Here is a 13,623-nt window from a genome sequence, read left to right as displayed (position 1 = left end):
TTGGTTGATAATTTTGCTTTAAATAAAAACATTTGTGTACAAGCTTCTCTTTGCACAGCTCTAACATGACAAAGAAGAAATATAAAGAATGTGATCAAACTACTTGAAGAGGGGAAGTGAACATTATTTGATCAAATAAAAACACATACAACCAAAAAATAAGCTTTTTTTTTTTTTTTTTTTAAGATTAAGAAATAGCAGAAAATTTACAGATGAAAATATTTAGAAACCACAAAAAGATTGGCTGAGAAGTGCACCCATGTTTTCTACTTCTCCTCTTACTGAGCTACATTAAGGAAAGGTGGGAAACTGTGCAGGTAAATATCGATCTTTCTTCTTAAAGGAGCGCCTACTCTCGGGGTCTTCACTTCTCTTCTTGAGTGCTTCCGGAGGATGCAGACACATGTTAACAGCTGTAAACGTTCAAACTGAGAGGCAGCGGTAAGCTTCTAGCATGTTCCAGTATTTATGAACCACCGCCTACTTCCTCTTTCTGCCTCGGCCTCTCCTGCCTCTGACGGAGGAGGGGCCCGCTCCGGCTGAGCCGTCAGCCGGGCTCGCTCCGATGTTGATCTGTCCCTCCTGGATTTCATTGCGCGCCTCCGGAGGGAGATGTTCAATCTGCTGCTGCGTTTCCAGATAAAACATGACGTCTCTCAGCTGCTCCTGAAGCTCCGCTATCGCCGAGTCTTTACGATCGCCTGTAAGAAAACACCAGACGACTTTTAAAACCATACATGGCTTGTTTTCTTTCTTTACATATAACTCTCTTTTTATACTTTACTAGACTAAAAAAATCATAGAAGAAAATATGGACGTATCCTCAGCGATGTCACCCCAGAGGTTTCTGAAGAGGAGCTTTGAAGCCCCTCAATGGCAGTCGCCATGTTGGAAATGCTGTCTCAAACTAACTTTCTATTGGTCTAAAAACAGTTAAAGAGGCTGAGTTGATGCAGGACTTTAACCTCTTTACAACGCGCACGCCTGCATGTCAACTTTGCACATTTCTAAATCTTTTGAAATCAAAACGGATGAGCTATAATAAGATTAAATCCCCGGTAGTGAACCAATAAAAACTGGGATTTTTATACCAAACTGATTATATGCACAAGGATGTAGAAGTGTTAATTCTGCTGTAAAAATTTAAATTTTTATTTGGGACCTAATGGTCTGGTTTTAGAGCCGGCCTCAAGTGGACAATCAAGGAACTGCAGTTATTTTGTACTTCAGCATTGGCTTCATACTTTAACATGAACACACATCCTGTGGTATGGTTAGTGTAACTATGATATTTACTTCACAAAAATTTTGGTTAAAAATGCACCAAATCAGAAAAATAAGAGGATTTTTTTTCTTGATCACTAAAGCTGAAGCAACGATGTCAGACTCATCCAATGTCAACGCTTCTTGGGTTTTTCTGCTTTACTCCTAGTTGCCAAAGTCTCGTTAAGTGTTGTAGTCGAGACCACACTAAGCGAGACCAAGACATACCCGAGACCAGAGTACGCCGAGACCGAAACAAGACATAATATCTCTGAAAAATCATCAACTTGTGTTCAGGGGGCGTGTCACTCACTTAGACTGTAACACCCAGGAGTTTGCTGATGTAGTGGGGGATAAAAACGAAACTACAAATGAATTGAGGTTATTGGTTCTTTTAGAAAGGTGTTTTCCTTCTTATCACAGTAATGACGTGGAAAAATAGCTTTTCAGTGGAGGTCTAGACCGGTCTTGATTTAAAAGACAAGACCGAGTTAAAATGCTTTTGATTCCGAGAGGAGAGCTTCAAAAAGTGCTCCCGATTTCGAGTACTAAAGCACTATCCTCGGGTTGCAAAGTTTGCACACAGAAAAAAACGTTGTTGAGCCTTTTAGAAAAAACATCTTAGTCACTTTTCTCAACTTCATCTTGACAGAGAAATGTTATAAAACAATACATCACAAAAAAAGAGAAAACTAGTAGCTGTAATGTTAACCACAATGTTCCCTAATTCTGACGCTTAAAATGCCTCCAAAAGTTTGAATCCCTCTGATCATAAGTTAAAAAGTCTCCTCCACCTTGACACAAAGGTCATACCTCGTACAAACAAACAACAAAGAACATTTGTTGAAACAGTCCTCATCCTCAGAGCTACAAACTGAAGGAAAAATACAGGTATGTGAAAACCTGGCATTTGTTTCTCCCTCGGGCAAACGAGGCTGAAAGGTCGGTATGTGTGTGAACTGTCTGATGCGTCAGAGTTTTCGCTGAGCATTTTGAAATGAAATTCAAACACATACACTTTGACTTTTTTTCCCAAAAAAATAAACTTGGAAAAATTACTTTTTGTTAACTTTGTATCATGAAGACTTTTACTGGTCTGATGTAGACTTAAAGGCAAACCGACTCAGTTCAGAAGCTCGATACTGACATTGAGATTCCTTTACGTCTCTCCGTCTCCAGTCAGGCACTTCCTTCATTCACTCTGCTTTGATGTTAATTATTTGCAAATATTACAGAAGTAAAGAAAGAGGAAGTTGTCTATGACTGCAGGCCAGAACAAAAATAACCACTCAGCTTCAGGAACACAAGTCCTGATCTTATCTGGGGTTTAGAGATATTCTTAAAGTTCCCTACAAAGCAATCGATGATGAAAAAAAAACATTACGTTTGGAGTCATAGGAGCTCCACAAAGAACCGGAGTCTAAAGATTAGATATGTGAAATAATAATTGAGGATATTAAAACAGTAGAAAAGATCATTAAACCTGTGAAAATAAAAAGGGCACAAGGACGAACTACCTGGATAAAAAGATTCATATGAATATAGAATAGTTCTTGCCCCATTCTGTGAACGTTTGTGTGATTCATTGTTAATTATTTTTCTCCTAAACTATGTCTTCTATTCATTTCCTTCCATATTTTTCCTGCATGTTTTCCCACATCCCAAATCAGCAGATTACACCACAGATCAGTGAGTGATCCCTCTCCCTCCCCCTCTCTCTCTCTCCCTCCCTCTCTCTCCCTCTCCCTCTCTCTCCCCCCCCCCCTCTCTCTCTCTCTCTCACCGCTCTCTTTTCCTTTGCGCTCCTCATCTGCGAGCTGAGACTGAAGCTGAGTCTGATTGGCTCTCAGACAGCGGTTCATCTCCTGCTCCTCCTTCAGCTCCTGACTCAGCTTCAACACCCGGCCGCTCAGCTGAGTGCACCTGAACACAGGGGGGGTGGAAAGCCGACTTTAGTGTTACATCCTAACATAGTATCTACAGATTCAGAGTGTTTCTTCATGGAGCTCCTGCTTTTGAACTCAAACTCACATAAACCAAAGTTTTCCTTGAACAGAAGCATTTTAGCAGCAGGTTGTTTGAAGTGTTTTAACCTGTAAAGCAGAGGTGAGCCGACGCGTCTCTGACTCACCTTTCAACAGATCAACATCTGTGCTTCCCTGTTTCGACTAGTCTCTATCTGCTGGGAAATTAACGCCTATAGTTCGACTACTAGCAATTAATAAAAAAGAAAAAAACATGACTTTAACTACTTACACTGTACATTCAGGTGAGCTATTTTATTCCACTTTGCTTCTTAGTCCCAATTCACAATGCAAATCAGGTTTATGTGATGGCCACTGAGATCCCTCACCGCTTTTTTAAAAGGAATGTCTGGGAAAACGTGTTGACATTTCCAGAAAATAATTCCCAGGGGATCTTACTTTGGTGAATAAAGTGTATTCTGTTGTTTCATATCAGTAAGCTGCATTTTGTGGATCAAATGTGTCTTTTTCAGGGGGATTTTTATGCCTTTATTTTAGAGACAGGAGAAGTGGATAGAGTCAGAAATCTGGGAGAGAGAGAGAGAGAGAGAGAGAGGGGGGAATGACGTGGGGAAAGGAGCCACAGGTCAGGTTTGAACCCGGGTCGCTCGTCCACTGGCGCTCCCCAAATGTGTCTTTTTTAAGACGCCTATCCAAAGCAGTTAGAACATGAATCAGATATCAGTCTCAGCACTCATCGTCTACCATCGTGTGATAGCAGATATTTTCCTCTGGGAACTGGGATTTCTCAGGAAGTCCGATGAAGCCAGCAGTTTCTGCCAAATGACTTCCAGGCAAGACTTAATTTTCTGTGTGGTGTTTACATAGCAGACGTAAACGCCTTCAGTTTGTAACATGCCCGAGGGGAGCACCCGTTCATCAGTAGAATTTAAACTGTACAGTGGCATGAGGAGCTTTTGATTTACTTGCAATAAGCAGGAATTTGGTTTGCTGAAATCACATCATGATGCATGAACACATTTTAAAATGTTTGATTGTTGAATCAAGGTCAGATCGATCATTTCAGGTTGTCAGATAGTCCAGTTGTTGATTGAGAATCGTTTTCACGAGAGAGCGTCTAGCAGGTTTGTGGCTCAAGTTGAAATGTTTCATCGATAGTAACTTGTTTGCTGCATTTCTATTTCATTTCTATAGCCTGATCAGTTTATAGAGACTATCAAATCATCTTTTAAAAACTGCTGATGGGAGCTGGTGGTAAGTCATTAGAGCGATAACGTTACACCTGTGTTCTGCTGTCCACTCAGACTGCTTCTCCAGCAAAGCAAAGCCTGCTGACATGTAATTGGCCAATACAAACGGAAACAAGAACACTCCCCATGCTGGATATTCAGTAACTTAAGTTTAAAGTTCAGGTTGTGATGATGTGAAGAATCTGATGTTATAGTTCACCTACTTTTTCTCTAAGCCCTGCTTCTCTTTGCCCATCTCTCCAAAGCGTCTCTCCAGGTTGTCGCAGCGCTCCAAAGTCTCCTTAAACTTAGACTTCATGTTGTTTATCTGAAAGATAAACGAGCACAGAGGGATCAGAAAACAGCTAGAAGAATAAATGAAGACTTGTAGCTCGTGTCGTGTGTTACCTCCTCTGCCGTCTCCTTCTCCAGGTGAACGATCTTATTCTCCCAGTAGATCCTCTGAGAGTCCAGCTGACTCGTCAGCAGGTACGAGTACTGCGCACACAAAGAGGTCATTACAACATCTCTGATTGGTTTAGCAAAAAAAGAAAAAAAAACACAAATAAAATAACTTTTTTTTTTTTCTTCACCTCCAGCTGAAGTGCATCGATTTTCTCAGCGTGGCAGGTGTCTCCCTCACACTCGTACTGCACCATCTTCCCGTCGGTCTTACTGGCGACGAGCCGGTGAACGTAGTTATCTAAGAAGACAAAGATCAGAAGTGAGTGCAAGAAAATAAACACAAACATCATGTAAACACTGATCCAGGACACTAAAGCTGACACAGGAAGCTGTTCTGATGAAAAGTCCAATTTACATAAAATGCTATAAAAATAGAACAGATTCAAAAATTCAGCCCTGCTCAAAACTATCAAATATTGAATAATTATCAGGAATTTAACCCTTTAAATGCCAGAATCATGTAATCAAACTGGCATTTAAAGGGTTCCAGTCCTAAAAATGATTGAATGTTTGGTAGTTTTGAGCAGGGCTGAAGTTGTTTAAGAGATTTATGCAGAAAAAAGTAGAAAAAAATATAAATCTGTTCTATTTTTATAGCAGTTTTTTTGGCATGGACATTTTTGTCCTTAGTGACTTAAGAGGGTAGTAAATTAAACTGATGTCTGAGGGTTAAGGCCAAAGATCTTTTTTTCACTTTCTCTTTATGCATTTTGCAAACAAATAAAAAAGAACAACATGATTAGAGGATAACCAGCAGAGGAAATTAAATGTGATGTATGCAGCCATGAATCCATTTTGGGTAAAGAGTAGGACATTTCCTGTGGCACTTCTCTTCCTCTGACCTGGACTCCTGTGCTGCTTCACTGAGAGAGCAGCTGAATGTCTGCAGCACTTTGAGTACAAGACAAATTTCCACAAGGAGACCATTTAGTGTATCCAATGGTATCGTATCGTATCGTATCGTATCTTAGCTTTCTGGCAAAAAAAAATAGTTTACAAATGATTCAGACTGAAGATAAAAGAACATGAAGTCTTAATATTTTCAGTTTCTTAAAACAGGTCTGTTAAAGGCTCAGAGTCAGTGTCCTACATGAGTACCATGTTTCAGCTGAATAATCTGGTTTATCAGAGTTTTTATTTTGAGTTTTTTTACGGATTTCAGCCAGACATGAAAACATTTCCAGTGGACTTCTCTTTTCATATCATATGACGGTCTTTTTCTTTAATCTTTTAGTCTCTTAACAGGATTAAGGGTTAATTTACAGTTTGGCTTTTTGCCACTGCAGAGTCGAGTCACCCCACATTGATTTATCTACTGTGACAACACCCTGTTTCTGTTGTTGTCTTTTTCTGTTTCTTGTCCAGTCTTGTTTTGTGCATTTAAAAAATTAAAAAACAAACCTCAAACCTTGTGGGAGACTTTTCAGTTTACTGCATCAGACACACACACTTACAAGTCCTCACTTGCACTTTACTTTTATTTTTTTGTGCGACAACAAATCATAACTATGAGAGTGTAACACCACTCAAATCTCCAACTGCTGCTGTCAACATAGGCTGAAATACACACACATGCACAAACAGCTGTGGACATGCACTAATGGAGAGGTCTCAGAGTGAGAGGGCTGCCCACAGCGGGCGCTCCTGAGCTGGTGGGGGGTTAGGTGCCTTGCTTAAGGGCACCTCGGCAGTGCTCAGGAAGTGGACTGGCACCTCTCCAGCTACCAGACCAATTTCCGGACTTGGTCCGTGCCGGGACTTGAACCGGTGACCCTCCGATTCCCAACCCAAGTCCCTACAGACTGAGCTACTGCCGCCCAAAATCAAAATCTCAATCTATAAGTAAACATGGTCTAGACGTCCTTGAAGAGCTTAGAGGAATACAAATCGGTAGAAGGGAAGCAAACAAGGCCAACATAACCCTACATCACCTGGGTGTGTAACCCATTAGGCATTAAGAACTTTATAAGATTGATTACCTGTCTCTGAAACTGTCCAGGTATTCTACTGCCCTCTAGTGGCTCAAGTTGGTTAAAGCACCTACGCTATAATTCACTGTAGCTTCTTGGTCCCAAATATTTACTCCTGTCTTCAACTATCATCAAACACATTCTGTACCTCCTGCGTAGTCCCACACACGGTGGTTGGTGAGCTGCATGGCGTAGGTGTGCTGCGTTTCCTCAAAGTGCTTGTAGGCATGCCGACTGACGTAGCGACCACAACCGATGTGGCCGCAGATCAAACAAATCCACAGGTTCTACAGAACAAAAAAACAACAACACAAGAACGTGTTTGTTTAAAAAAATTAAAAAAAAAGTTTAAAAAAAAGAAGATCCAGTGTTTTGTTACCTCCTGGACTCCGCACTCAAAGCACTTGTTCTCTTCCACCGGTTCTGGTGTTTGACAGTAACGACACACAGGGCACCTGAAAACAGAGCACATGCTCATCTATTGATGCTTGTAGTGTTCCCTTTGTGGACCAGGAGAAAAGATGTAAAGAGGGGGGGACAAACACACACACACACACACACACAGCGTGTCACAAAAAGCCTGCAGAATAAACCAGAGGAGGAGGGATCAGGTGAGAGAGCATGTGACTCCAACGTCAGTGAGAAGGTTCCTATTTAACATTGTTGGATGTGTCCTGAAATTAAACTTACATAAGTCATTACAACTTTGCTAAAACAACAAAAATAGTGACGGTCAAGACTTTTTTTTAGTGCTGTAAATACTCTGATATTAGAGCTGTAGTGGAATTGTATTAAATGTGTTGTCTGAACTTTTTGTTGTTGAGCTTTTTAGCCTTTATTTGAGAGTGGATAGAGCAGGAAATTGGGGAGAGACTGTGAGGAAGTCATGAAAAGGAGCCTCACAGTGGCGCAGTGGTTAGAGCACCTCCAAGCAGGCAACCCGGGTTCGAATCCGACCTGTGGCTCCTTTCCTGCATGTCATTCCCTACTCTCTTTCTCCCTGATTTCCAGCTCTATCCAATGTGCTATCTCTCCAATAAAGGCACAAAATAGCAATAAATAAATCTAATAAGAATTGGAAAACATGTATTTAAAAATAGAAAAAGAAAAGGAGCGTCAGGTTGGACTTGAACCCAGGCCGCCTGCTTGGAGGACTATAGCCTCTGTATATGGGGTGTGACCTAACCGCTAGGCGCTGTTGCATACATGTGGTTGGTAAGATGTGGATTTATTATTATTATAAACTCATAGCAGGCTGAAAGAAGTGAGGTTTCAGGCAGGAAAGAGGTCTGAAATAAGCTGCTCTCTAATGTAATGAGAGCTTAAAAATCAAGCACTGTAGTTAATGGGGGCTGGAGGAGCCAGAGATTTCTCATCATGCTACAGAACAATGTGAGGATTCATTACTGTGTGTCCATTGAACTCACGAGGCATCTTCCCAGCGCTGCAGACACTGGCTGTGGAAGCTGTGGTTGCACAGAGTGGTGAGGATGCCGTTTACCGACTCGTCCATCCTCTCCAGGCACACGGTGCACTTTGGCAGCTCGGTCAGCTCCATCACAGGCAGACTGGCTCCCTGAGGAGGGAGGAGGGGGGGGGGGGGGGGGGGGAACAGGAAACTGTGTGATGGAGTTCTGCAGAAGTGTTAGGTTACAACAGCCATCACATACGGAGACTGCAGAACAACACAAAACACCGAAACGCTGCAACTAACATGTGATTTTGGACGATTAATCAAACTGATATTTTGCATTTAAAATGTCTAAGTTGTATCTTTAAATCTTATTTTGTCAAAGCAGCTGCAGAAAACCAAAAGATAATCAGTTCACATTTCCATTCTGTTCAACAGGAATGTAATATTTCTGATGCTGTTTTTAAAGAAAAACTTGCAGAAGAAAAAAAACTTCACAGAATGTTTGCTTTACCTCTTCAGACTTTATGACCTCTGCACGCTCCACATAGACCAGTTGACACACCGCTTCCTCTATAGAGTTGAACTGGCGGCCATTACACGCCGTGTAGAAACTGTCTGCGTCTACCTGAACAAAAGACAAAGAGAGGAAAAAAAGACCAAAGTCACTTAAAAGACAAATATTGACTCAAGTCCTGAAATATGCTCCACATATACATCACAGAGACTCCAAAGTTCACCGCTGCAGTCTAACAGTACGTTTGTGTAATGTTAGAGGAAATCGACCAAGGAGGTAAAATCATTGAGAAGGCTTCTGGGAAGTCCTGACACTCCCTGCACAGCATGAACAGTAGACTGTAGTTTGGGCTGATACTGAAACATCAGAGCTGGAAAACCCTCCAATCAAAACAAATAAACTGATCTATAGGCAAAGACAGGCACTGATCTACATCAGTCAGTCACAAAATGCAAAGTATGAGGCAAATCATATGCAAGCTTGCAAAGTGTATAAGTAAGAGAAATAAAAATAATCTTGTGCATTTAAAAAAAAAAATCTTAGCAGTAACTTTCTAAAAGGTGACCACATGGATACAAAGCAAAAGACTGTGGCATCCAAAACGTTTCAAGCCTACCTGGCAACGTGATATTTTTGGATGACAAAGTGTTGCGAGTCTTTTTGCTTTATATCCGAGAATTTATTTTATGACTCAGCATCTGAACATTTGATGTGGGTGTGTTTGTTGCCTTAAAAAAAAAAAGATGACTACAACCAACAATTATTTTTATAGACCAATCTGTGGATTTGTTTTTATAAATATTTAGGTTATAAAATGTCAAAAATTTGTATCACAACTTCCCAGAGCACAAAGTGACGTCTTTGTTTGGTTCTTTTATCCAGTGAACAGCGCAAAAAAACAAAACATTAGAATGCAGCTCACCCTCACATTTAAGGAATTGGAATCCTAAAATACTTTGACAAATACTATAAATAAACTTTTAAATAATCTGGCAAGAATTGTTATTTTCTTTGACATATCTTTGCAGTTTAATAACACACAACCTTTTACACCTTTATTCTAGTTTTGTGGAATCATTGTTTTGCACCACAGCACTAATTCAAATTCCTTGTATGTGTTACTGACTTGCTAATAAACCTGATAACCTCCTGAAAATTAGAAATCTGTAAACAAAAAGTGCTGAGATCTTACCTGCTTACAGAACTTAATCAGAACCATGTACTGGTTTGGTGTGGAGTCCCGTATGATCTTCATGTGCTCCATGACATCATTAAAGGGCGCCAAAAGCTTCATGAGGTCATGGCTGGTCATGGTCGCTGGCACGGTGAGGATGCACACCATCGCGCTGCGTCGCACATCCTCAGTCAGTGACGTCATTTTACTGCAACAAAATTCACATCCAGTGTTAAGAGTTCAGATACTTACTGAGGCGGTAGATGTTGAGTTTGTCAGCTGTTGTGACTCACTTGGTTTTGTAGAGGTGCATGATACCGTGGATGATCTCCACTGAGGGGTTCCCGCTGAAGAAGGAGATCTGGTCTGGGAGCTGTTTGGATGGCGAGTCTGGAGCAGCTCCCGTCTTCTCACCGCCGTCCTGTGCACCGGCCTCGGTGACCTCCAAACTGTCTGCTTCAGTCTGTGCAGCCTGAGCCTGATCAGCTGAGCCACCAGAGTCTTCACCGCCACCTTTATCTGGAGTGAAGAGACAGAAGTTTCATGCATGCAGATAGTGGTGGGCGATATAACGATATTAGATCGTGAAGGATTTTAACTTGCTGACGATCTGCCAAAGCAGAGAGATTGTAGAACCGGGCTTATGTGTTTATTCTATCATGCTGCAGTTTATGCTGAAGTCCTCAAAACCAACTCCATCCCGGTTATATGCAACTATATTATATATATTTTTCCAAACCGACACGGCGTGAGCAACAGTTAACTTATCTGCATAGTTTGCGCAGTGAAGTTTACATCTCGGATAGCGACACAAGAAACCGTTTAACGAGCCGGAGAGACGTTAACGGTCAGAGTCAGACAGAGAGGAGCTCAGACAGACAGTGAGGGGAGATATAACCCCGGTGTTTCAAATGTTGCTGTCGGTGTTTTCTGCTCTCTCTCAGTTTTTAAAAGTTACTTATCAAGCGTCTCCACCCGAAGCTCACCTGTTGTGATAACTGAATTTATAGGGATTACACTAAACGACGTTACACGATGTGTGCAGCAGGCAGGTGAGAGTTAGTAACCATGGTGACTGTCTGTCTGTCAATCAACAATGTCCCGCCCCCTCTATGAATTTAACTCTTCTGTCAGTAAAACTTACTTTGATCATGTGTCACAGAATGAACACATTCTGTATTATGTTTGATTATATATAAACTAAACTAAATGATGTCATAAAAAACAACAAAGGCTTCAAGTTCTTGTGTTTCTGTTCTATTTTAGCCCTGCAGAGTTCCTCCAGCTGGAGCTTCATACAGGCTCTGCAGGGCTAAAATAGAACAGAAACACAAGAACTCGAAGTCTACATGTTTTTAAATGAATGCATCACTGAGTGAAAATGTTCCTGATGAACATAAAAAGAGAACACATAACTAAATCATCATTTCAAAGCGGTGAGGAAAACCTTCAAATTGTTCATAAATATTGATCAAATCGAGGGAAAGACATTTCTGTTGCTAAAGATGTTCTGGGTGAGAGTAGGGCTGGGAAATATATCGAGTGTTTAAGATATATAAATATATTTTCAAACAAGATAACGGGTAAGACAACATCGTTAATATGGATATAGTTTATGTTGCATTAAAATAACATTACAGAAGTGCCAGGTCACCTTTTTCTCATCTCACTGATGATGACTGACTGTCTGTCCCTCTTAACCCTGCTCCTCCTCCTCTCTCTCTCTTTTATTGAATTTAAGGAACATTTTTATTTTATAATATTACTTTTTAAATTCACAAACAGGTAGTTTATTTTTCCACAGGTTTTCACTGCAAATACATATCGATACATATCGAGTATCGCCATTCAGCTAAACAATATCAAGATGTGAGTTTTGGTCCATATCGCCCAGCCCTAGGTGAGAGACCTCCAGACCTCCTACAAAGATGTTTTTTTCAAATAGATTAAACTTGTCTGCGCAGTTTTTGTGCATTTAAAAACATTATACAGGGAAATAAGTTTGGTTGAACTGATCAGTAACTTACAAATCAGTCTAAAGATCAGAATGAAAAAACCTCTACATGCAGACTTTGTTGTGTTTAAATCTTTCTGAAACATGAAAAATTAAACACAGTTTAAAGATGATTGCTGTGCAGGTTTCATTGTGCATGCATTCACCTGGACTAGGCTCTTATTCTACATGCATTCACCTGGACTAGGCTCTTATTCTACATGCATTCACCTGGACTAGGCTCTTATTCTACCTGCACTCACCTGGACTAAGCTCTTATTCTACATGCATTCACCTGGACTAGGCTCTTATTCTACCTGCACTCACCTGGACTAAGCTCTTATTCTACATGCATTCACCTGGACTAGGCTCTTATTCTACCTGCACTCACCTGGACTAAGCTCTTATTCTACATGCACTCACCTGGACTAAGCTCTTATTCTACATGCACTCACCTGGACTAGGCTCTTATTCTACCTGCACTCACCTGGACTAAGCTCTTATTCTACCTGCACTCACCTGGACTAGGCTCTTATTCTACCTGCACTCACCTGGACTAAGCTCTTATTCTACCTGCACTCACCTGGACTAAGCTCTTATTCTACATGCACTCACCTGGACTAAGCTCTTATTCTACCTGCACTCACCTGGACTAAGCTCTTATTCTACCTGCACTCACCTGGACTAAGCTCTTATTCTACCTGCACTCACCTGGACTAAGCTCTTATTCTACATGCACTCACCTGGACTAGGCTCTTATTCTACATGCACTCACCTGGACTAAGCTCTTATTCTACATGCACTCACCTGGACTATGCTCTTATTCTACATGCACTGACCTGGACTGAGCTCTTATTCTACATGCACTCACCTGGACTATGCTCTTATTCTACATGCACTGACCTGGACTGAGCTCTTATTCTACATGCACTCACCTGGACTATGCTCTTATTCTACATGCACTCACCTGGACTAAGATCTTATTCTACATGCACTCACCTGGACTAGGCTCTTATTCTACCTGCACTCACCTGGACTAAGCTCTTATTCTACCTGCACTCACCTGGACTAAGCTCTTATTCTACCTGCACTCACCTGGACTAAGCTCTTATTCTACATGCACTCACCTGGACTGAGCTCTTATTCTACATGCACTCACCTGGACTGAGCTCTTATTCTACCTGCACTCACCTGGACTGGGCTCAAAGGTTTCTATAACCATGTCTCCCATTGCTCTGCTGCCGATGTGCTGGTGCAGAACAGTCGCTCTTTCCAGTTCAGTCTTTCCACCCAGAGTGTGTTTGGCTAAACCCAGAGCTTTCTCCTGCAGCTCCTCGTCTGACATGCCCTCAACTGAAGCACAGAAGTATTAATTCAACACAATGTTTCTGCATCTCACCAGCAGGAGGACAAAAACAAAATCATTCTCTGAGACGTTATTTTTTTTTAACTCACCAGCTGAGTACTGGAAACCTTGTGGAGAAGGAGACTGGTCGGCTAATTCCAGACGGATAACAACCAGAGACACACTCATGAGTTATCCAAGAAACGGCCACTTTTACAAAACAAAACAAACCCCGGTGACAGCTAGCTAAAACCAGCTAACACGACTAACT

At 41.3% G+C, this 13,623-nt stretch overlaps 1 protein-coding gene across 1 annotated transcript; it reads right to left on the bottom strand.

Annotated features, from left to right (window-relative positions):
* On the bottom strand, positions 1 to 13,623 carry brap (BRCA1 associated protein). Its single transcript, XM_061061302.1, has 13 exons — positions 13,463 to 13,623; positions 13,199 to 13,360; positions 10,308 to 10,533; positions 10,033 to 10,222; positions 8,838 to 8,951; positions 8,340 to 8,488; positions 7,292 to 7,367; positions 7,061 to 7,199; positions 5,071 to 5,180; positions 4,886 to 4,975; positions 4,702 to 4,805; positions 3,047 to 3,186; positions 1 to 701 (listed from the first exon to the last, which is right to left on the bottom strand). Exons 1-13 carry the CDS (start codon positions 13,539 to 13,541, stop codon positions 481 to 483), a joined length of 1,800 nt encoding a protein of 599 aa, XP_060917285.1. The 5' UTR covers positions 13,542 to 13,623; the 3' UTR covers positions 1 to 480.

Source organism: Labrus mixtus, chromosome 17 (assembly GCF_963584025.1).
Source record: "Labrus mixtus chromosome 17, fLabMix1.1, whole genome shotgun sequence".
NCBI classification, from domain to species: domain Eukaryota; kingdom Metazoa; phylum Chordata; class Actinopteri; order Labriformes; family Labridae; genus Labrus; species Labrus mixtus.
This window is presented reverse-complemented; position numbering and strand designations above follow the sequence as displayed.